This window comes from Chionomys nivalis, chromosome 8 (assembly GCF_950005125.1).
Source record: "Chionomys nivalis chromosome 8, mChiNiv1.1, whole genome shotgun sequence".
NCBI lineage: Eukaryota > Metazoa > Chordata > Mammalia > Rodentia > Cricetidae > Chionomys > Chionomys nivalis.
The window spans coordinates 49,071,686-49,094,950 of record NC_080093.1 but is presented as its reverse complement, the minus strand read 5'-3'; the positions used below and the strand labels follow the sequence as shown (position 1 = coordinate 49,094,950).

Sequence of the window (23,265 nt, the reverse complement as noted above, 5' to 3'; positions counted from 1 at the left end):
GAAGTTGCTGCATCTACAACTCTGAATAACTGAGTTCCTAGGCAGCAGCCTAAGCCTCACTAGGTGGGCTCCCTACCTACTTAGAAAAAAATCACCTGGAACCCAGACTGATCAGCTTTACCTGGGATTCCTGCTGTGCCTTGTCCAAGGGTCGTTCACAGCTTTTCCCCTCAGGATATGCATAGCATATCCCTTGGATAACTCTGCACATAGCAACCATTGCTTTTCAGTTTTGACTGAAATTCTGTCTAAATAGTCCCTGTTCCAACCACCTCTCATTCTGTTCCCAAAAAACCAGGATCAGACACTGGAATATCTTCTTACTGACAGCTCAGACTTGAACTTTGGAAATTTCAGAAAATTCCGTTTCTTTTGGCACATAGCTTTTATAATTCTGCCATATAAGATTTTCTGCTGCTGAATAGAAATGGTATAAGATAATATAGAGGAAAAAATAATGAAAATAATACAGAATGTGGTGGTGCATACCTGTAATTCCAGCACTCTGGGATACTGAGGCAGGAAGATTGCTTGAATGAGAGGCAAGTCTGGGCTAATTAGCCAGATTAATGATGAGCTCAAGGCTTTTCTGTGATGCATATAGAAATCCTGTTTCAAATAACCAAAAGAGAAAATAAGAAAAAAGAAAATCCCTTTTATGACTATCTATATTATATTTTACTACTTACAAAATGATTTTATGCTTATTATCTTGATAAGTTGGCCTAACAGAGTGGTTGATGGACATACACTCCTTCAATAGTGTTCAGTTTCCTGTATGTTAGGTTTATACTACTTGTTGCATAGGCTTGTGGCAAGTGAGATGAATGCATATTAAGCATTTAGAATAGAGTGTAGCAAAAGTAATTGTTAGTTGGTCATGTGACATACCCTGTAGCCCCAACTATTCAGAAGGCTGAAGCAGGAAGATCCCTTGAGCTCAGTAGATCTGGGCTGGTAGTATGTGGTTTTGTGTGTCAGTTTGACACAAACTATAGAGTCATATTGGAAGGAGCCTCAGCTGAGGAAATGCCTCCTTGAGATCCAACTGTAAGGCATTTTCTCATTTAGTGAACAATGGGGGAGGGCCCAGCCCATGGTGGGTGGTGTCATTCCTGGGCTGCTAGTCCTGGATTCTATAAGAAAGAAGGCTAAGCAAGCCATGGGAAGCAAGGCAGTAAACAAACCCCCTCCATGGCCTGTGCATCAGCTCCTGCCTCCAGGATCCTGCCCTAATTCCCTTCAGTGATGAACAGCAATGCTAAAGTATAAGCCTAATTAACCCTTTCCTCCCCAACTTGTGTTTTTGGTCATGGTGTTTTGGCACAGCAATAGAAACCCTGACTAAGACAGGGCCAGACCGGGTAACATACCAAGACCCATCTTCAAAACAAATACAACAACAAAGACTCTTATTGTCCCAGCCCTTGGGAGTTAGAGGGCTGAGATCAGTTTGAGGTCATCCTTAGGTGGTTGCAGGGTGGACACATAGGGTATCGAAGGCCATCCTGAACTACAAAGGACTCAGTGTTCAAAAAGCAAAAACAACAGTTGTTACTCTGTAAGAAAACTAAGGCTCACACTTGAGGCTGGAGGATTACCATGAGTGTGAAGGTAGTGTAGGCTACATTGTTCCAAGCCAGCCTGGGTTACAAAGTAAGGACTTGTCTGAAAATTGTCCTATTAAAGAGGGAAAGGAAAGATGGAGAGAAGAGAGGAGAGACAGACATTCAGAAACCAAGTAGGGACATAAAGGCAGATTAAAAATTCTCTTTTTTGCCTATTCTGTTTATTACATCTCAGTTGCTTCTTCTAAAATCAAGGTCTAGGAGTTGTATATAGGAAACCTTGATCCTTGGAAACTGTGGGCCTACTTATCATTTAGAGTTCTACATATTAAGGCCAAGGGACTGAAGTATTTATTATCTCTACTAGAAAATGAAGGGAGGCACAGAAAAGCCCTAGTAATTTAGAGAATCATAGTGTCCTTGATTTTATCCCCGAGCTCATGCCAAATGTGAGCTGTCTTGGTTTTCCTTCTCTTAGTGCAGTAAGTCTCCATGGCCACAAGCAAGTTGGAGATGAAGGGATCTATTTGGCTGAGGAGTTACAGTCCATCATCGGAGAAAGCCAAGGCAGAAACTGAAGCATACAACCCAGGGCCACCTAAAGAGGGGTAGTACTTCCCACAGTGGGCTGGGTCCTCCCACAGCAGTCACTAATCAAGACAATGCCCCACAGACTTGCCCACAGGTCAATCTTAAGGAAGCATTTCTTTAGTTGAGGTTCCCTCTTCCAGATGATTCTAGGTCATGTCAAGTTAACAAAGCAATCAAAACACACACAGAGAGAACAAAAACATAACTAACCAGCACAGTAATAAAATTCAAATTTGAATGTTGTCTTCTTGCCGTTATATAGATATAGGACCAGCACACCATGTATCTTCACTGTATAGGTGGGAGAAGGGTCCAGCTAATCAGTAGCCATGCTGAATGAGCCTGGTTCATGGGCACTGGTACTGTGTTGAACATTTACCCTTCAAGAGATGCTGCAGACTGACAGGCCTCCTTTCCTATATTTAAGGAGACATCTTCAGCTTTTTCTGATTAATATTTCTACTTTGTTTTAGGCTACCATCAAGATACAATGAGTTTAAAACCGTTCACCTACCCTTTTCCAGAGACAAGGTTCCTTCATGCAGGACCCAATGTATTTAAGTTCAAAATCAGATATGGTGACAGTATCAGGTAATTTAAAAGGTGGGAAATAGCTCATGCTAGCACAGGCAAGTGAATTCCTCCAGGTCCTCATCTTTGCCTAACTCAGTCCAGGGGAGTGACCGTAATAGCACCTGGTCAGGCCTTCCCAGATGGTTAGTCTTTGTTATATTCACTGTTGATAGAATTTCCTAAAGTAATGTCAATGTGGCTTTGAGGAGATATTTCTCAGAATATTTTTCAGCTTGACCTTGTCTCAAAACATTAAAGAAAGAGAGAGAGAATTTTAAACAGGTCTGGAGAAATTACTTGTCAGTTAATGTAGTTGCAGGCTGTTCTTTTGTTTCCTGGCCACCTAAACCCGAAATAATCACACAGAAACTGTGTTATTACAATACTGCTTGGCCTATTAGCTCATGCTTCTAGCTCTTATATCTTAAATTAACCCATTTCTATTAATCTTTTTTTTTTTTTTTTTTTTTTTTTTTTTTTTTTGAGACAGGGTTTCTCTGTGGTTTTGGAGTCTGTCCTGGAACTAGCTCTTGTAGACCAGGCTGGTCTCGAACTCACAGAGATCCACCTGCCTCTGCCTCCCAAATGCTGGGATTAAAGGCGTGCGCCACCACCGCCCAGCCTCCCATTTCTATTAATCTGTGTGTCGCCACATGGTTAAGGCCTACTGGTAAGGTTCTGTCCAGCATCTGGCATCAGGCGTCTGTCTCTTGTCCAGTTACATGGCTTCTCTCTGACTCCGCCTACTCTCTCCTCCTCTATCTGCTTGGAATTTCCACCTTGCCCTATTCTGCACTGCAATAGTCCCAAAGAAGATTCTTTATTAATCAGTGGTATTCACAGCATACAGAGGGGAATCCCACATTAAGTTAAGAGCACTGACTTCTCTTCCAGAATCAGGTTCTGTTCTGTGAACCTATGTGGTGATTTCTCTGCAACTTTAGTTCCAGTGGATCTGATGGCCTTCTGGCCTAGCCTCCACAGGTACCACATGCATGTGGTACACAGACATACATACAAACAGAATGCCCATATACATAAAATAGGGCCTGAGAGATGATGCGGCAGTTAAGAGTATGTATTACTCTCCCGAAGGATCAGAATAAGATTTCCAGAACCCAGCTGGGCAGTAGTGGTGCAGACCTTTAATCTCAGCACTTGGGAAGCAGAGGCAGGTGGGTCTCTGAGTTCTGAGTTTAAAGCCAGTCTAGTCTACAAAGAGAGTTCTAGGACAGTTAGAGCCATTAAATAGAGGAACCCTGTCTTGGGGGAAAAAAGATTTTTTTTTCATAATTTTCTCTCAAAAGCCCAAAACTTAATATTGATACTGCCAATTGTTTTCCTTGATTTGACATACTTGCTTTATTTTTGAGAAAATGTATGTTAACCTCACAGAGCTGAATAGCAGACAATTTGTTTATCAGCTAATTATTCAAGTAAAATATTATTGCATGGAAAGAGCAACTCATTCAGTTTGCAACCTAAAGCGTCACACAAGTACATTTCCTCAGTGCATGTTTTGTTGTTGGGGTTTGGTTTGGTTTGGGTTGTTTTGTTTTTATTTTTCGGGACAGGGCTTTTCTGTGTAGCTTTGGAGGCTGTCCTGGAACTCACTCTATAGACCAGGCTGGCCTCAAACTCACAGAGATCCACCTGCCTTTGCCTCCCGGGTGCTGGGATTAAAGGTGTATACCGCCACTGCCTGGCTAGTGCTTTTTGTTTTTACTGTGTACTGAATCGGTGTTCTCTAGAGGAACAGAGCTTAGGGAATGAAACTGGGCTCACGTGTGTGCGTGTGCGCGCACATACACACATACAGACACACACACATTTATATATATGAATGAAGAGGATTTGTTAGAATGGCTTACAGGATGTGGTCCAGCTAGCCCAACAATGGCTGTCTACCAATGGAATGCCAGTAAAGGAACGAACTTGACAGCAAAAACGAGAGTAAGCAGGCAAAGAAAACAAGCTTCCTTCTTCCATGTCCTTTATATAGTCTGACCGTGGAAGGTGTGGCCCAAATGAAAGTATATCTTCCCACCTCTAAAGATCTGGATTAAAAGTGGGTCTTCCTACTTGAAATGACTTAATTAAGAAAAATTCCTCACAGATGTACCTACCCACTTGGGCTTTGATTAATTTCAGATGTAGTCAAGCTAACAACCAAGAATAGGCATCACACATACTTTATTTTATTTTTTTTTTTTTTGAGACAGGGTTTCTCTGTGGCTTTGGAGCCTGTCCTGGAACTAGCTCTTGTAGACCAGGCTGGTCTCGAACTCACAGAGATTCACCTGTCTCTGCCTCCCAAGTGCTGGGATTAAAGGCGTGCGCCACCACCACCCGGCCCATACTAGGGAAATGGGTCAGTGGGTAAGAGCATTGGCTGCTCTTCCATGGGACCAGGATTCAATTACCAGCACCCACAATCAACTGTAATTCAAACCTAAGGAAATCTAACGCCCTCTTCCCGTATGTGATGCATGTGAGAAAAATTTAAGTTAAAGAAATTTAAGAGACAATCATGAAGCCTAGTGCAATGGTATAGTTCTTAAATCCCAGCACTGGGGAGGCAGAAACAGTCAGATCTCTGAGTTTGTGGCCAGCCTGGTCTACAGAGTGAGTTCATGGATAGCCAGAGCCACAATGAGACCCTGTCTTGGGGAAATACAAAGAAATATCTCCTGAAATCTCATAAAATTTTATATTTCTATTTATCAGTTAAAACTATTTTGTTTAGCCGGGCGGTGGTGGCGCACGCCTTTAATCCCAGAACTCGGGAGACAGAGGCAGGCAGATCTCTGAGTTTGAGGCCAGCCTGGTCTACAAGAGCTAGTTCCAGGACAGGAACCAAAAAGCTACGGAGAAACCCTGTCTCGAAAAAATCCAAAAAGAAAAACAACTTTTGTTTTTGAGACAGGGTTTTTTGCAGCTCAGGCCAGCTTCATTTACTGTGTAGCTGAGTCTAGTCTTGAATTCCTGATCCATTTACCTACACCTCTCAGGTACTGGGATTACAGACATTTGCCACAGTGCTTGGCAGTTTGAATAAATTTAAATAATGGGCTTAATATGTGGCTCAGTGGTAGGATATCTGCACTGGATGTACTACAAAGCCAGGTTCAGTGCTCTGAGCCCCTCCAATTTAGTAGACTTTTAAAAATATGCTCTAAAAAATTATTAACCATCACAACAGAAATATAAGGTCTTGGAAATTTAACAGGGAAGACTCGGGGGAGAGCTAACTAATACTCAAACCACACCCCAATGTAAGGCAAGCAGTGGGTCAACCAGACTGTAATGTATCTGGTGTCTTTAGCACCACAAAACAGATGCTGGACAGGGGTTGCTGTCTTATGGTACCTGTCTGTTTACCTCTAGAGAAGAAGAAATAGAGGACAAGGAAGTCATCATCCAGGAGCTGGAGGTAGGAAAAAAATCAGACAGCTTCTGAAGAAAGTATTTACCCCTCAAGCCAAGGATGAATCCATATCTAGGCTTCTATTATGCCCTCATACTGAGTCTCAAACTCCACCTGGTAAACTGGTGTCTCCATGCAAAGAAGCCACTTTTTACAGGAAATTTTAAAGCCGTATCTTTTTTCAATTCTCACTAAAGTATGAGCGCCTTTGAGACTGGTTATTGTTTGTCTCTACGAGGGTTCCCAGACAGGGCAGCTCTGTTGTGGCAGTTGGCACAGAGGAGCTTCCGGAGGACTGCTGCCTTCCAGGACTCTGGGAATGCCACGGTCCCAATCGCCGCCTGGTGTTTGACGTTCAGGAAACTGGGCAGTAAATACACTGACAAGTGGCTGTGTCTTCATTTAAATTGGAAACATTTGCCATTGCTTTGTTCCAAGTTCATGTTCATTCCTTTTCTGCACAGCTCTGCTTGTTAGAGATTTCCAGAAAGAAGACTGAGCAGGGATACAGCTTTGTAAACTAAACTGGTGAAAGCATTGGGCCCAGTTGTAGTTCTGGGGCCCGGTCCTGTATCTCAGTCTGTCCCTTCGCCTGTCAAAGTTAACTTGTTTCCAAGATTACGGTATGAATTTCAAATATGTGTGTTCAATGCCTGCCACATATCCAGGCTAGAAAACATTTGCATACATTTATGTGCATATCAAGGGTCAAAAGCTGCTTTTTTGTTTATTTGTTTTGTTTTTGTTATACTTTATACACATGGTCTCCCTATATTTTACTGCCTGGCCTAGAATATGTGTAGATCAAACTGGCTTTGAACTTTCAGAGATCCTTCTTCCTTTTCATCCTAAGTACTGGGATTGCATGAGCCTCTACTGTTGGTCCTTTGCGTGAATTTGTGGGTGAGTGCGTGTGTGTTTCATTTTTTCAGCAAGGTCTCATAAATCCCAGACTGACCTATGTATCTGAGGATGTCCTTGAACTTCTGATCCTCCTGCATGGGATTATGGTGTACATCACTAAACCTGGTTTATACAGTGCTAGAGATTGAATTTAGAACTTCATACATATTAAATAATGACTCTACCACCTAAGTTGCATCCCCAACTCTATTTTCATTTTTTTTTAAGATTTGTTTATTTATTTAGTTATGTATACAACATTCTGCCTGTATATATGCTTGCACACAGAAGAGGGCACCAGATCTCATTACAGGTGGTTGTGAGCCACCATGTGGTTGCTGGGAATTGAACTCAGGACCTCTGGAAGAGCAGCCATTGAGCCATCTCTCCAGCCCCCTCTATTTTCAATTTTTGTTTATTATTATTTTATGAATATGGATACTTTGCCTGCATGTATATCTGTGTACCATGTGTGTATGTCATGTGTCCAAAAGGGTCAAAAGAGGGCATTGGATCCCTTGGAACTAGAATTACAGATGGTTGTGAGCCACCATATGGGTGATGGGAATGGAACTCTGTTCCTCTGGAAGAACAGTCAGAACTCTAAACCCCTGAACCATTTCTCCAGCCCCTTTTCTTGACTTTTGAGACAGGGTCTTATTTGGTAATAGCCCTTGCTAGGTTGGTACTTGTCATGAAGCCTAGACATAACCTGGAACTAATGGCAGTTCTCCTGCTTCAGCCTTCCAAGTGCTGGGATTAAAGGCATATGCCATCATTCCCAGATACAAAGATTTTTGTTGTTGTTGTTGCTGTTTTTGTTTTAGTATTCGAGATAGGGTTTCTCTGTGTAACAGTCCTAGCTGTCCTGAAACTGGCTCTCTAGACCAGGCTGGCCTCAAACTCACAGAGATCTGCCTGCTTCAGCCTCCCAAGTGCTGGGATGCACTGGCAGATCCATAGTATTTTTTTTTTTTTTTTTTTGGTTTTTTGAGACAGGGTTTCTCTGTGGCTTTGGAGCCTGTCCTGGAACTAGCTCTTGTAGACCAGGCTGGTCTCGAACTCACAGAGATCCGCCTGCCTCTGCCTCCCAAGTGCTGGGATTAAAGGCGTGCGCCACCATCGCCCGGCTTCCATAGTATTTTTTTAAAAATTTTTTTGAGGCAAGTCCTCACTATAAAGCCTAGGTTAACCATGAATTCATAGTCCTCCTTCTGCCTTAGCCTCCCAAGTGCTGTGGGTATGTGCCACCATATCTAGCAGCAAAACATGTTTTATATGTTTTCTTTCATTGTTACAAATTGTAGTTATTTATTTTATGTGCGTGGATGTTTTGCCTGCATGCGTGTCTGTGCAACACCCATGTGCCCATTGTTTGCAGTGGCAGAAGAGGGTGTTGGATCCCTTGGAACTAGAGTTACAGGTTGTGAGCAGCCACGTGAGTGCTGGAAATCAAACCAGGGTCCTCTAGAAGCCCTTGCTCTTTGCCACTGAGCCATCTCTCCTGCTCTACTTGTTTTCTCTCATTTCTTATTAGTTTCAGGGACAATGTTATTATTCCCTTTATTCCTTTAGAAAATATTAATTGAAGGCCGGGCGTTGGTGGCGCACGCCTTTAATCCCAGCACTCGGGAGGCAGAGGCAGGTGGATCTCTGTGAGTTCGAGGCCAGCCTGGTCTACAAAGGGAGTTCCAGGACAGGTTCCAAAGCTACAGAGAAACCCTGTCTCGAAAAAAACAAAACAAAAAAAACAAAACAAAAAAAAAAAAGAAAATATTAATTGAGAATTAGTGTAGCCTGATGATTCAAAATATCAGCTCTAGAGGCTGGAAAAGTACCTACCACGAAAGCATGCGGACCTGAGTTCAGATCCTCAGCACCCATAAATAGTGTTTTGCCTGCATGTGTATCTGTGCACTATGAGTACCTGGTATCAATGGAGGCCAGAAGAGGTGGTAAAGCCCCTGGAACTGGAGTAAAAACAGATGGTTGTGAGCCACCACGTGGGTGCTGAGAACTGAAACGGGGTCCTGAGGAAGAATAGTGAATGCTCTTACCACTGAGCCATCTGTCTAGCCCCATCTCTCTAAACAATTTTTGTTTGTTTCTTTGTTTTGTTTTTGTTTTTGTTTGGTTTTGGTTTTTCGAGACAGGGTTTTTCTGTGGCTTTGGAGCCTGTCCTGGAACTAGCTCTTGTAGACCAGGCTGGTCTCGAACTCACAGAGATCCATTTGCCTCTGCCTCCGAGTGCTGGGATTAAAGGCGTGCACCACCATCGCCCGGCTGTTTCTTTGTTTTGATACCACAATCAATCTCTTAACATTTTTTAATTAAAAAATAATATAAATCTGGTTATAGCGACTGATCTCTATAGTAGTAGATCTCTGTGAGTTTGAGGCTAGCCTTGTCTACATAGTGAGTTGCAGGCCAGTGAGTGCTACACAGTGAGACCCTGCCTCAAAAACAAAACAAAACAAACAAATAAAAAATGAGAAACAACAAACATCACATGTTTTAAAAAGAGTAGAAGACATAAATGGAAAGATTAGCTGAGCTTCAACAGTATTAAAATAACTTTAAGTATCTTTTTCAGGATTCTATCCGTGCAGTCTTGGCAAATATGGACAGCCTGCAGCCCTTTGTTACAGAACACTTCACTGTATTTCCCTATATCCTTTCTTTCCTGGTGTCTTATTTTTCCCCAGAAAAGTGGGTTTATGTTTAAGATAGGCCCTATCTCATGGAACACAGGCTGGCCTTGAAATCACTATGTAAAACACCATTCCTGACATTTGGGTCTTTGAGGTAGTTAACCATGGCTGGTCTTACTAGGTTGCCATGACTGGCCTACTACTCAGTATATTGTCAAGGGTAGCATGGAATTCACAGTAATCCTCCTGCCTTGGGCTCCTGAGTATTGTGATCGGAGGCGTGCAACATCACATCTGGCTTTTCCCAGCTGCTAATGAGCTACAAGTGGAAGCAGTGAGACCAGAGAAAGGAGAGCTAGAGCCTCAGCCTTCAAATCGTTACCAGGAACACATGCTGTCCTCCTTTCTCGTTTCCTTAGCACCATCCTCAGATAAAAGCAAGTGGGAGAGAGTTTCCCACTTGAAGTTTAAACACGGAGACATCATCTTGACTCCCTACCCATTTGTTTTCACTCTGTGTGTCGAGATGAAATGGTTTACTGGAGATATGCCTACAGGTAAGTAGTGATGAGAATGAGAGGTAGAAGAGGGGATAGGCAGGAGGATGAGCTGAGTGCCATGTAGCTGTCTGTCCCACCAGGCTCTAACTGACAGGACAGAGCTCTGAAGCATTTCCTCCAAACTTGCCTCAATACCCTGGCTTAGGCACTATGATAAGTTATTTAATCTCCCTGTGTCTCTTTCATTAAATGACAAAGAGACACTAATTTCAGGGGTTGTATGTATTAAGTATTGGTGGATGGGAATACATAGTCTGGTTGGAGAGTAATAGCTCAGTGAGAGAAACCTATGCAAACACTTTGTTTTTGTTTCTGATCCAGGGTCTCACTATGTAGCCCTGGCTGCCCTGAAGCTCACTATATATAGACTAGGCTGGCCTCGAACTCACAATGATCCACCTGCTCTGCCTCCTGAGAAAGGTGATTAAAAATCATGCCAGGCCTCTGATATCTTAACACTATTTCCCAGTTATTAATCTCCAAGAGATATGGTTATTTTACTAAAAAGCAAATAAATACCTGCTAGTTTAATTTTAAAAGTACAAAAGGAGGCTGAAGAGGTGATTCAGTGGGTAATGTTTGTTTGTTATGTAAGCACAAGAGCCTCAATTTGAATCCCTATTGCCCGTGGCCACACTTACCTGTAACCCTGACCTTGGCAGGGTTGATAGAAACAGGCAGATCCTGGGAGCTCACTGGCTGGCCAGCCTATCAGAAAAGCTGAGTTTCTGATTGAGTGAGAGATACTGCCTCAAGGGAATTAGATGGAGAACAACCCAGTTTGTCAGGTAGTAAAACACGTCCTCTTTTGAAGAGCATAATATGAAGTATGGCGTAAACCAACTCCACTTCAGCTTAAAGGTGGCAGTTGTCCCGGAGGGTAGGACAGAATCTCAAGACACTATGTAGGGAAAATGGTTCCAGGCAGAAGAGGAAAGAGCTGAAGCAGAAGTTTTGTCTCAATCCATTTCCCAGAAATAAAGTTCAGAAACCCAGGTAAGACAGTCTTGATCCATTGTGATGTTCAAATTTCCCATTGTAGGAAAATCAACAGACGATAGTCCTCTTGAGTTGGTAAGTTTGTTCTTTCTTTCTTTTTTTGGTTTTTTCGAGACAGGGTTTCTCTGTAGCTTTTTTTAAAAAAAAATTTATGATTTATTTATCTTTATTTTATGTGCATTGGTGTGAAGGTGTCAGATCCCCTGGAACTGGATTTTCAGACAGTTGTGAGCTGCCATGTGGGTGCTGGGAATTGAACCCAGGTCCTCTGGAAGAGCAGTCAGTGCTCTTAACCGCTGAGCCATTTCTCTAGCCCCCTCCCTGTAGCTTTGAGCCTGTCCAGGAACTAGCTCTTGTAGACCTCAAACTCACAGAGATCCTCCTGCCTCTGCCTCCCAAGTGCTGGGATTAAATGCGTGCGCCACCACCGCCCAGCTAATTTATTTGTTTGAGATAGAGTTTCTGTGTAGCAGTCCAGACTGTCCTGGAACTTGCTCTGTAGACTCAGAGATCCACATGCCTCCTGAGTGCTGGGATTAAGGTTGTGCACCACCATGCCCAGCAATATTGAATTTCTATATAAAATGAAAATTGCCTTTCTTGCCTCAAAAGTGATGCTCTTGTCTCTTCTGCCTTTGTCCCCCAATTGCTGCTCAGATCCCATCCCAACTGTAAATATGAGCCCATGTCTCCCTTCATCTAGATTTCAGAGGCGATATCTCTGGCAGAATGTCTTGTTGAAGTGTAGGTATCACAAATTGCCTTTGGTTGGCAGTCCTCTGAGTTGGGCCTTCCTAAACCGTGAGCCACTCTAGAAAATGTGGGTCCACAGGAGTCTGGTTTCCTTCCTGAAGGTCCTAGCTGAGAAGAAAGCAGAAGAAACCACAATGCGGAAACGAAAACTTGTGGAGGAGCCCAACTCCCCTAGCAGGCCAAGACTGCACAGGTTAGTGGTATAGAGAGGCTTTGCCACCTGTTGCTATTTGTTGATTTTCCCCTGGGCAGTAGCTTGATTTGCAGGGCTCTTCAGTACCTTGTCCATCCAGGGCAAACTGATGAAAGGAATAAGTTTATATTTTCTATTTAATTTGAACAGTCTCAGCTGGGCGGTGGTGGCGCACGCCTTTAATCCCAGCACTTGGGAGGCAGAGGCAGGCGGATCTCTGTGAGTTCAAAGCCAGTCTGGTCTACAAGAGCTAGTTCCAGGACAGGCTCCAAAACCACAGGGAAATCCTGTCTTGAAAATCCAAAAAAAAAAAAAAAAAAAAAAAAAAAGCCGGGCGGTGGTGGCGCACGCCTTTAATCCCAGCACTTGGGAGGCAGAGGCAGGCGGATCTCTGTGAGTTCGAGACCAGCCTGGTCTACAAGAGCTAGTTCCAGGACAGGCTCCAAAACCACAGAGAGAAACCCTGTCTCGAAAAAGCAAAAAAAAAAAAAAAAAAAGTGCAATTTGAACAGTCTCTCATCAATGTAAGATCATTCTGTTTATCAAGATGGAGGCTGAACTGGACTGTAGCTTGGAGGAGTGCTCGCTTATCAAGTGTGAAGCCTTGGCATCAAAACAGGCCAGGCAGTGGTGGCACCCCTCTTTAACTCCAGCACTCAGGAGGTAGAGGAAGGTGGATCTCTGTGAGTTCAAAGCCAGTCTGGTCTACAAATTGAGTTCTAGGATAAACAGAGCTGTTACACACAGAAACGCTATCTCAAAAAAAAAAAAAAAAAAAAAAAGAGGACAAGAAGAAAATACAAACAAAGGCTAAGAGGAAACATAGTTCTATAAATCTAAACTCAACATAGTCAGTGAATAAATAATGGCATTATGTTGTGGAGGGCACAAAACTTAGGAAGTCTTAGACTATTATATAAAAACAGAAGGAGGCTGAAGAGATAGAGAGATAGTGTGGTGGCTAAAGTATTTACCATGCAAGCTTGAGAACCTGAATGTAATCCGCAGAGGCCATGGGGGCTGCTAGGCATGGTGGCACAGGTTTATAACTGAGGTGCTGGAAGGATGCAGGCAGGTGGACTTAAGGCTCACTGGCTGGTCAACGTAGTCTACTGGGCAAGCTCTGGGCCAATAAAAGACCCTGTCTCAAGCAAAAAACGAACAAACACTTGGGAAAGAGCACTGGAGGTTGTCTTTCGCCCTCCACACCAGTGTAGATGTGTATATATTAACAGCACTGTTGATACATAAACATGCACATACAAAAAACTTCGAAAGAATTAGAACAAATAAAATAGAATTCTGCTTTATCCCATGAGCAACTGGGTAAAATGTATGCAATATACTGTGCGCGTGGGGGTGCACACTTGTAAACACAGCCTTCAGGAAGCAGTAGAGTCACTCACTACAAGAGGCCAGCCGAGGATGCTAGTGAGATCTTGTCTTAAAAGAAAACATAGTGTGCATGAGTTGTTAGGGGGAATGCTGAGCGTATCCCAGCACGCGGAAGGTGCTGTTGTAGAGGCTACTTGTGTACTTTTGATCCTCTGTCAAAGGAAGAATTAGTCAATAAGACAATTTAGTCATTCTTGGAATCCCAGAGAGAAGCCACCTGGAATAGTCCACGACATGGTTTGCTCCCCAGCCCAACGGTGCTTTTGTGCCAAGGTCTCCTAGGGCCTAAGGCCCTTAAATGTAGATGTAGTGAATATGAACTAGGAAGGGGCTGACCCTGTGGGTTCAGGTGATGTGTCAGTGACACGCCATGTGGAATGTGAGCATATCTGATGCATAAGACTTGGTTTGATTTTATTTAACTAATTTTCCCACAGCGATGAGGCCCTAAGTCTCCCCTGGGTTTTGATGTACAACTGAATATTTCATAGTCGGATACCTCTGTCAGTCACATTTTTTGTTTCTCAAACATGTCCTTAAATGTCTCCAATTGGAATTCTATTGTGAATTAAAGCAACTAAAGAAATTTTTGCCACACAATTTTTCCTGCCAGCCAGGAGTAGTATAAAAATAGCCAACTTGCTGAAATATTCATTTGGACTCCATTTGCTTGAATGTGGTAATGTTGCCATAGCCAGTGACATTTCCTGGGCTTTCCTCCCCCACTTCAGGGCCAAGATAGAGACTTCTAATGAAGCCTTCAGTAATCAGAAGCCCCTGAAGAAAAACAAGAGGGTAAGCATCAAGTTGGAGGCTGTGAGGTTCTTGATGGCTCCTTTGTTAGAGGCTGAGATTCATGTTACATGCTCGGCTTGGTCCTTGCTACAGATTGAACTGACTAAACCCCTTCTTGGATTTAATGACATCCAACTATTCTGTCCTTGTCACAGTCTATCCCTAAAGTGGTTATATAATGCACATACCCATGGATCTTTTCACATTGTCTTCTCAAGTTAAAAACTGCTTGTGTTGTATAGTTTAAAATAGGTCTGTATTGAATCAGTGTGAAATCCAATATAGAATCCTCACTGTAGAAAACTTTTGCCTTAGTCTACACTGGAGTCTGAGTCTGGCGTGTGTCTAGTTTTAGCAGATGAGATGGGTACTAGAAGTTGGTAAGGAGTAGTAGCACACACCTTAAGTCCAGTGCTCGGGCCAACACAGTGAGATAGATGGCTACAAGTTTGAGGCCAGCCTGACTCCACTATAAGTTTTAGGTCAGACAGGTCTGTGGAGTGAGACATTGTCTAAAAAGAAATAAGACAGGGAAGCTATAGAAGCTAGAGGGTGCTGTGAAGTAATGTCGTCCAGGCCTGACGAGTCATTCTTTCAGTCTCTCAGCAGCAGTGGATTCCGAATCAAACCTGGACCAGACCTAGCCAGTCATCATTCCTTCATGGACTGGGAAGGGCACATGACGCTCAGCCCCTAACTAAGGTGCCAGCAGTTCATGAACTGCTGGAGGACAGGGGAATAGTTTTATGCAGGAGTGTAGCTGCACATGCTCCAGTAAATAACCCTACACCTATATACATGCAAGCAACCCTAATTAAGTTGTGGGTTCTAGGGAAAGAAAAACATGGCAGGAGGAAGGGGATGTGCTGGGAAGAAAGGCTACAGAGCGAGAGGAAGGAGGGTGAGAGAGTGGAGTGGGGAGTAAAGATGATCTAAATATATTATTTATTTTACATTTATGGAGTTGTGAAAGAATAAATTTTAAATTATTTTGTAGAACAAACTGGAGGAAGCAAGACATGGTAGCACATGCCTTTAATCTTGGCATTTAGGAGTCTGACAGGTTCTGAATTCACTTGAGTTCACAGTCCTCCTGTTCTACACAGAAAGTTCCAGGCCAGACCTAGTCTTTAAAGAAATAAACAAACAGAGGGAGATGGCTCAGCCCTTAGGAGCATTTGCAGCTCTTACAGAAGACCTGAGTTCAGTTCCCAGTATCCATGTTGGACAACTCACAACTGCCCGTAACTCCAGCTCCAGGAGATCCAACACCCTTTTCTGACTTCTGTGGATACCTTCACACATGTGCAAGCACTCACACACACATAAATAATTTTTTTTTAAAAATTTATTTATTGAGCCGGGCGTTGGTGGCACTCGGGAGGCAGAGGCAGGCGAATCTCTGTGAATTCAAGTCCAGCCTGGTCTACAAGAGCTAGTTCCAGGACAGGCTCCAAAACCACAGAGAAACCCTGTCTTGAAAAACCAAAAAAAAAAAAAAATTTATTTATTTATTATGTATACAGTCAAATCTCATTACAAATGGTTGTGAGCCACCATGTGGTTGCTGGGTATTGAACTCAGGAGCTTTGGAAGAGCAGGCAAAGCTCTTGACAACTGAGCCATCTCTCCAGCCCCAAATTTTTTAATTAAAAACCAAAAACAAATAGCCAGTGAGATGGCTCATTTGGCAGAATTACCTGCCGCCAAGTCTACTGAGTTCTCCTCTCTCCTGGGAGGAGGAACTGACTCATCCAGGGTGCTCTGGCTTCTGTGTGCACGCCATGACATGAGCACACCTTCAGGCACCTCTCACCCGTATATCTACCTAGAGACACTGTAAATGTTGTTAGGCCAGGGCATGAGTGCTCATGCCTTTAATTCTCACACACAGATCACTGAGTTCAAGGCCAGCCAGGGCAACATAGACTCTGTTCCTAACCCCTCCCCCCCATAAAGTAATTAAAAAGGCTAGAGATATGGGTTAGTGGTTAATATCATATACTGCTCTTTAGAGGTTGAGTTCAATTCCCAGCATTCAGGTTAGGCATCTCACAACTGCCTCCAGCTCCAGAGGGATCTTTCCTACCAACAGAGAGGCCTCTGTCTTCTGTGGATACTTCACTTACATGTACATGTTCACACACATACACATAATTTAAAATAAAGTAAATCAATTAAAACGTAAGAACAGCTGGGCGGTAGTGGCGCATGCCTTTAATCCCAACACTTGGGAAGCAGAGGAAGGTGGATCTCTGTGAGTTCAAGGCCAACCTGGTCTACAGAGCAAGTACCAGGATAGCCAGGGTTACACAGAGAAACCCTGTCTGTCTCAAAAAAACAGAAAAAACAAACAAACAAACAAACAAAAAAGGAGCAAAGCCTCTAGAACAGTGACAGTGATTTTTTTGTTTGTTTGTGTTGTTTTTGAAACCGGGTTTCTCTGTAGCTTCCACTATATTGGAACTCACTGTGTAGACCAGGCTGACCTGGAACTCACAAAGATCTGCCTGCCTCTGCCTCCTGAGTCCTGGGATTAAAGGTGTGCGCCACCACTTCCTGGCTGTCCCAATGATTTTATTTGGTTTGATTTTATTGATTTATGGGTCTGTTCCTTCATTTTAATGTTCATATACTGGCTACTTCCTCATTGTAAAGCTCCTTTCCAATAGTTGTCTTCAAAGCTTCATGGTTTTTTCCTCTACTAGTCACCCCTTCCCAGGCCCACAGCACAATCAGTTAAGGAGCAAGGATCTACCATGTGCATTCATTCAAAACACTATTCTGTGTCTCCCATGTGCCAAGTACTTGGGCTGTCAGCTTCTAAAGCCACCAGGAATGTCAGACCAGACAGACAAGATAGCTGTGCTGTGTACAGGAAGCCCTGGGTACCTGGTAGATACAAAGCGGTCATGAGGAAAGAGTTCCCTGGGCAGGTTGAGGCCTTTGAAGAACTTAGGCCAGGAGGAAAGAGTGTGATGCTTTTCAGGCCTGCAGGCCAGTGCACCCCGAACTTAGTGCTGAGAAATGTTACTGGACAGATCAGCACGGGCCAGACAGTGATAGGCCTTACATCCACCAGGATCACAGGAATTTACCTAAAATATTTTTTTTTAAATTTATTTATTATGTATATAGTGTTCTGGGCACCAGATCTCATTATAGATGGGTGTGTGTCATCATGTGGTTGCTGGGAATTGAACTCAGGACCTCCGGAACAGCAGTCAGTTCCCTTAACCTCTGAGCCATCTCTCCAGCCCTACCTAAAATATTTTTGAGTGAAGAAATGAAGCAAGGGGCTGGAGAGTGGCTCAGCATTAAGAGCACTGGCTGCTCTTCAGAGGACCCAGGTTGAATTCCCAGCACCCACATGGCAGCTCACAACTGTCTGTAACTCCAGTTCCTGGAGATCTGACACCAGTGCACATGAAATAAAATTAATTATTAAAAAGGTAACAAAGCAATTTTATTTCCAGTTCACCATTTTGCTAACATGTTGTGGGCTAGGACACCCAACACACATGTAAAACATGGCTGCTTATTGTAGGAGTTTATCAGTTACTTGACCGTGCCCTTGGGATCTAGATTTCTGACTCTGGGAAGAAGGTTAGAAGATGGGGCTCCAGTTTTGTGTCACAACCCCACAGCCCATGAGGTTTTAGGTAAAAAGCTGTCTCCTTTGCTCCCAGCCTTTGGAGCGGCAGAAAGAGAAATGAGAAAGAATAAGAGGGTACATGAAGCTCTGGAGAACAAAGCTCTACACAGCGAGATAATTGCTGTACGGGAGCATTTCCCTCGCACTGTCCTCTGTACCTTCCTATTCTTAGTTTGACACATCATCTCCCGCAAGAACAGAACCCACAGCTTCTTGCTCAACATAATTACCTTTTCAACCTGATTCTGGGCTTAGAGAAAAGCTGAGCAAAAGGAGCATGTTTATTGATTTTGACTCAACACCCAAAGACATCCTCCTTCACAGACTCTGTTCCCAGGGAGAGGATTTCTCCTAAATTAAGGTAATCACAGAGACTCTCAGTGCAAGCCACTTGAGCTGGAAAAATTGAATTTGCTCCCATGGTTCAGTGCTTAGTACCCCACCCCTTTGTGGGAAATTTGGGTACAGGATCACATACAGCACAGGGGCGGGGGGGGGGGGCGGTGTTGCACATGTCTGAACACATTTGGAAAGTTTGCAGGGAACTTAGAAGAATACAACACTTGTCTCATAAGAGATGTTTGGGGAAGAATAAAGAAGAGAAGACCTTTTCTTTTTGGTCTTTCAGGTCCCAGACCTAGAAACCCAGACTACGAAAAGATTAAAGACAGGAGAGCACAGATAAATGGCCCTGATGTGGACCAGACTGCTCACAGTGTGTTCCCCACTTCTAAGCAGAACTGGTTCTTAACAGTTAGTGCCATTCAAGGTGTGACACCCGCTGGCTGTCTCCAGTGGTACCACAGTCTCAGCTGTCTTTCCTCCCTTACAGCTTGTGCCTTCAAGGGAAGCTATCCTGGTAAGAGCAGTCTCCTTACTTCTGGGTTGACTGTTGCCCTCTGATCCCTTATATCCAGCCCTCATGGATACTGCTCTCTTTGGTCATCTCTGCAGCAAGATTTAAGTCCAAAATCATAGTTTTCTTAAATTTATAGGAATTATCTTTTCGCCAGTTGGTGGTGGTGCACGCCTTTAATCCCAGCACTCAGGAGACAGAGACAGGCGGATCTCCATGAGTTCGAGTCTAACCTGGTCTTCAGAACAAGTTCCAGAACAGGCTCCAAAACTACAAAGAAACCCTGTCTCAGGGGGGAAAAAAAATTATTCTTTCATGCTTTCATGAAACTAGACCTAGGCCTTCTAAATCCTTTCTTCCTTTCTTTTTTTTTTTTTTTGGTTTTTTTCGAGACAGGGTTTCTCTGTAGCTTTGGTGCCTGTCCTGGAACTAGCTCTTGTAGACCAGGCTGGTCTCGAACTCACAGAGATCCGCCTGCCTCTGCCTCCCAAGTGCTGAGATTAAAGGCGTGTGCTACCACCGCCCAGCTTAAATCCTTCCTTTCTGTCTAGGGGATAAGAATGGTTTTCTTCCTCCCTTTAGCTCTGTATAGGAATATGAGCCTGGGCCTGCCCACTGCAGACCTCGATCTGAAGTGTTTATGAGGAAGCTCATCTCAGGGAGATCTTCCATTCTGACTTAAAAGTTATGCTTAGAATTGGGATCAGAGATGACTTCCTCGGGACTTATTGCGACTCTGCCTCTCCAGCCACCTTGTACAAATTCTTCACCAGAAGCACAGCCTGAATAGCGTACGTGCTGCTTTGCACTCAGGTGCACAGGCTATGCTGGGTGAGGACGAGCCAGCTGGCGGATATTCCCAAGAAATGTATGCCTGTGTTTCTGACCTTCAGAATGTTTACTGGAAACGCAGACCTGGAACCAGGTTGTAGGATATCCTCTTCAACAGATGAAGGAATTTCTACCAAGCAGTGACACACAGAGAGATATAAGATCACACTGTATTATACTGACTGTTCAGCTGTCCTGCTTCCACCATGCCTGACTCTAGCTATGCTGATTATATTTACTCAGTAATGGCACTGTGCCCTTTTCATCATGTCTCTGCCCAGAAAGCCCTGCTCTTCCTGACCAGCTCCTCACCCCAATTATGACAAAATCCCATCCATCCATCAGAGCTCCATCCAAATGTCACTTCCCCTGCGGAACCTTCCTTCACAACAACCACCCATTTTGCAATCATAGCACTACAGACTCGTAGAGCGGCCTCATCACACTGGCTTGTAGTATAATCTTGCCCCATGAACTGTACATGTCTCCAAAATGACATTTGCTCAGCAATAGGGATGGAGAGGCAAGCCCAGGCAGCTTGTTCTGAGCTCCTGCAGACATGATTTTAGAGGGACTATGTTGGAAGCTGGAGTGAACAATATCAGTCCTACAGAAGGCACCTGCCAGGCCATCAGAAGCCAGTAGCCCCCGATTTCAGACCTTGTAGGATGAAGTTAATATTTTATCCTTGGCATTTTTTAGGTCTTAGGTTTTTATTTTTATGCAGGCTACTTATGAAAAAGGTTGACCTTGTTATTGTTGTCCCCTGGAGCTCAAACCCAGGACCTACTGCTTGTAAAGCAGACATGATAACTGCTACACCACAGAGCCCTCAAGCCTTTTTTCCCTTTTTTAAACAGAACAGGGAAGGAGAAACCCAGCAAGAATACCAGGATACCCCAGTTTTTGATGCCTCTGATGTCCAGGAACAGGGTAGGTTTAGGTGGATTCTTGTTTGGTGGGTGGTTTTGTTCTTTGAGATTGGCTCTTGTGGTAGAGCCCAGGCTGGCCTCTAACTCTTGAGCCTTCTGTTTGCTGAGATCATAGGCATGAGCTACCGTGCCCAGCTTCCCCTTACTTCTGACAGTGAACTCAGTAGTCCAGCAATTCCAAAACATTTCCTAACTAACTGAGAGGGCTCGAAGGGAAGTTGGAAGAGATGTGGTTTTCCCTTCTGTGGGGTTGAAGAACTATTTCTGGGAAGTACTTTCTCCTCTTCCCCTGGGGCATCTGCATTAAGACTGAAGGTGCAAAGACTGGAGCTGGAGCTCAATTGGTGAAATTCTCGCCTCACTTGCACAGAACCCTGGGGACAATCCCCAGCGCCTTACAAAACCAGGCAAGGTGCACCCCTGCCATTCTAGAATCCAGTGCTTCGCTGCATAGCTGACCCGGGCTGCATAAAACAAGAAGAGTGAAGGTATAGACAGGTGCTCTGCCAGGCCTGTGAATGCCCAATGAGGCATGCCCTTCCAGCTTTCTTTTTTTTTTAAAAAAAATTATTTATTTGTTTGTTTATTATGTATACAGTGTTAGTTTCCATGTCTGCCTACATGCCAGAGAGGGCATCAGATCTCATTATAGATGGCTGTGAGCCACCATGTGGTTGCTGGGAATTGAACTCAGGACCTCTGGAAGAACAGTCAGCATTCTTAACCTGTGAGCCATCTCTCCAGCCCCCTTCCAGCTTTCTTATCTATCTGGTAACCAGCACAAGGACTTGGAGTGGGGTGCATTTAGCCAGATGCAGGGTATAAGCATGTGAACAAGTTGTGGTTCCTTGTGGAAACATGTCAGCTCTGGTGGATGGCTGAGACTTGAGATGTGTAAATATCTCAAGCCTGACTGAAAACACACAAGGACAGAACAGAATTTCACTGAGCTGACATGAGACTGGAAAGGTCCGAGCAGACATTTCGCTGGCTCTAAGTAAATCTCGGTGTGTGAGGCTGCCCCGTGGTTTTCAGTTCAGGAGCCTCTGGGCCAGTCTCTTTTCTCTGTCTGCCTGCTTCCCTTACAGAGTCTAAGTTGGAGCATAGCCTGCCAGAGCTGGTTGTCCCTCCCCTGCAACATAGCAACCCACCACCACCCAAAGAACCAGGATCCAGTGGTTTCTTTGGGTTTCTAAGGTAAAACAGGGTTGTTGTTGTTTTTATTTTTATTTATTTTTTTTATTTTTTGCCTTTAAGCTGAAAAGCAGTCTCTAGGTCCAGTTGCTTCATTGAGTCTTGGGGAGGGAAAGACTAGAGAAGGAATAGAGTCTTTACTGAGATTTCTCAGTTGTATCAAAAATAGATGGTGGAAATGAAATAGAAAACAAGGGCCCTAATTCAAAAGAATGTGGTGGGTTTTTGTGGGTTTTTTTTTGGTTTTTTTGTTTGTTTTTGGTTTTTTGTTTGTTTGGGTTTTTTTTTTTGGTTTTTTTTTTTTGTTGTTGTTGTTTTTTGAGGCAAGGTCTCACTGTGTAATCCTGACTGGCATGCAACTCGCAACTCACTACATAGACCATGCTGTCCTTGAACTAAGAGATCCTCCTGCCTCTGCCTGCAGAGTCCTGAGATTAAAGATGTGCACCATCGCCGGGCGGTGGTGGCGCACGCCTTTAATCCCAGCACTCGGGAGGCAGAGGCAGGCGGATCTCTGTGAGTTCGAGACCAGCCTGGTCTACAAGAGCTAGTTCCAGGACAGGCTCCAAAACCACAGAGAAACCTTGTCTCGAAAAACCAAAAAAAAAAAAGATGTGCACCATCACACCAGATTTCTTCCTTTTGAGACAGGGTCTCACTTCGTTGCCCAAGCTTATTTTGAGCTTGGGCTGCTCTGCTCTCTGTTCATGTGTGAAGTTCTTTCCACCCTGAGGTGCCCTCACAAGCCTGTTTCACAAATATTGCTTGAACAGAAACATCTGTCTATCTTGGGTCATTTCAGAATGCTTCCAACTCTTCCCTCTGAATCTAGGTGTGTGTTCAGAATCCTTTTTGGAGAGAACACTGAGCAATCTTTGTCTAGAGTTCAACCATCCTATTGCAATTCTTTTTCCTTTATTTCCTCCTTCCGGGTATAATCTAATTTGGGTACCTTCTCAAATGCTGTTTTAGACTTGAATTTCCATTCTGTGGTTCCCCAGAGCAAAATGCCCCAGCTAATGAAGCACTAATGGGAACCAGGGAGAAGGGGCACAACCTCCTCAGTCTCAGACCCCTCTGCTCTCCTCCCTGCAGCACTCTCTTCCCGTTTAGGTATTTCTTCAGGAAGAGCAGTCAGTGAGCCTGCCAGGCACTACCAGCGCAGTGGCGGTGGTCGGTTGGAAAGAGGACTTTCTCTTGCAGTGACTCCACCTGAGCTATACCAAACATCCTTTGCTTCCATTTTCTTCCTTTTTTCTCTTCTTTATTTTCGAGACAAGCATGATTGTTAATTAGCCTAGGCTGGCTTCGAGTGCTCCATCTCTGTCCTGGGCTCCCAGTTGCACCACCACACACCATTCTTTTCCTGTAATTCCTGGGTTATGTGGA

The 23,265-nt window shown here is 43.9% G+C and overlaps 1 protein-coding gene across 2 annotated transcripts; it reads left to right on the top strand.

Annotated features, from left to right (window-relative positions):
- Positions 1 to 2,649: 2,649 nt before the first annotated feature.
- Positions 2,650 to 23,017, top strand: Majin (membrane anchored junction protein). Of its 2 annotated transcripts, XM_057779883.1 has the most exons (10): positions 2,650 to 2,750; positions 6,120 to 6,165; positions 9,656 to 9,731; positions 10,145 to 10,270; positions 11,316 to 11,347; positions 12,127 to 12,218; positions 14,345 to 14,408; positions 20,611 to 20,683; positions 21,771 to 21,879; positions 22,972 to 23,017. In XM_057779883.1, the coding sequence occupies exons 1-10, from the start codon at positions 2,650 to 2,652 to the stop codon at positions 23,015 to 23,017; spliced, it is 765 nt and encodes a 254-aa protein (XP_057635866.1). The 2 variants fall into 2 exon arrangements, with proteins under 2 accessions (XP_057635866.1, XP_057635867.1); XM_057779884.1 differs by lacking the exons at positions 9,656 to 9,731; positions 10,145 to 10,270; positions 11,316 to 11,347.
- Positions 23,018 to 23,265: the final 248 nt, after the last annotated feature.

What these genes read in the sequence shown, in the direction of transcription:
- Majin (XM_057779883.1), top strand. Translation starts at nt 2,650, where the DNA reads ATGAGTTTAAAACCGTTCACCTACCCTTTTCCAGAGACAAGGTTCCTT. An exon ending in ACACTTCACTGTATTTCCCT is followed by an intron (nt 9,732 to 10,144) that starts ATATCCTTTCTT and finishes CACCATCCTCAG; the next exon opens with ATAAAAGCAAGTGGGAGAGA. An exon ending in ACGATAGTCCTCTTGAGTTG is followed by an intron (nt 11,348 to 12,126) that starts GTAAGTTTGTTC and finishes TCCTTCCTGAAG; the next exon opens with GTCCTAGCTGAGAAGAAAGC.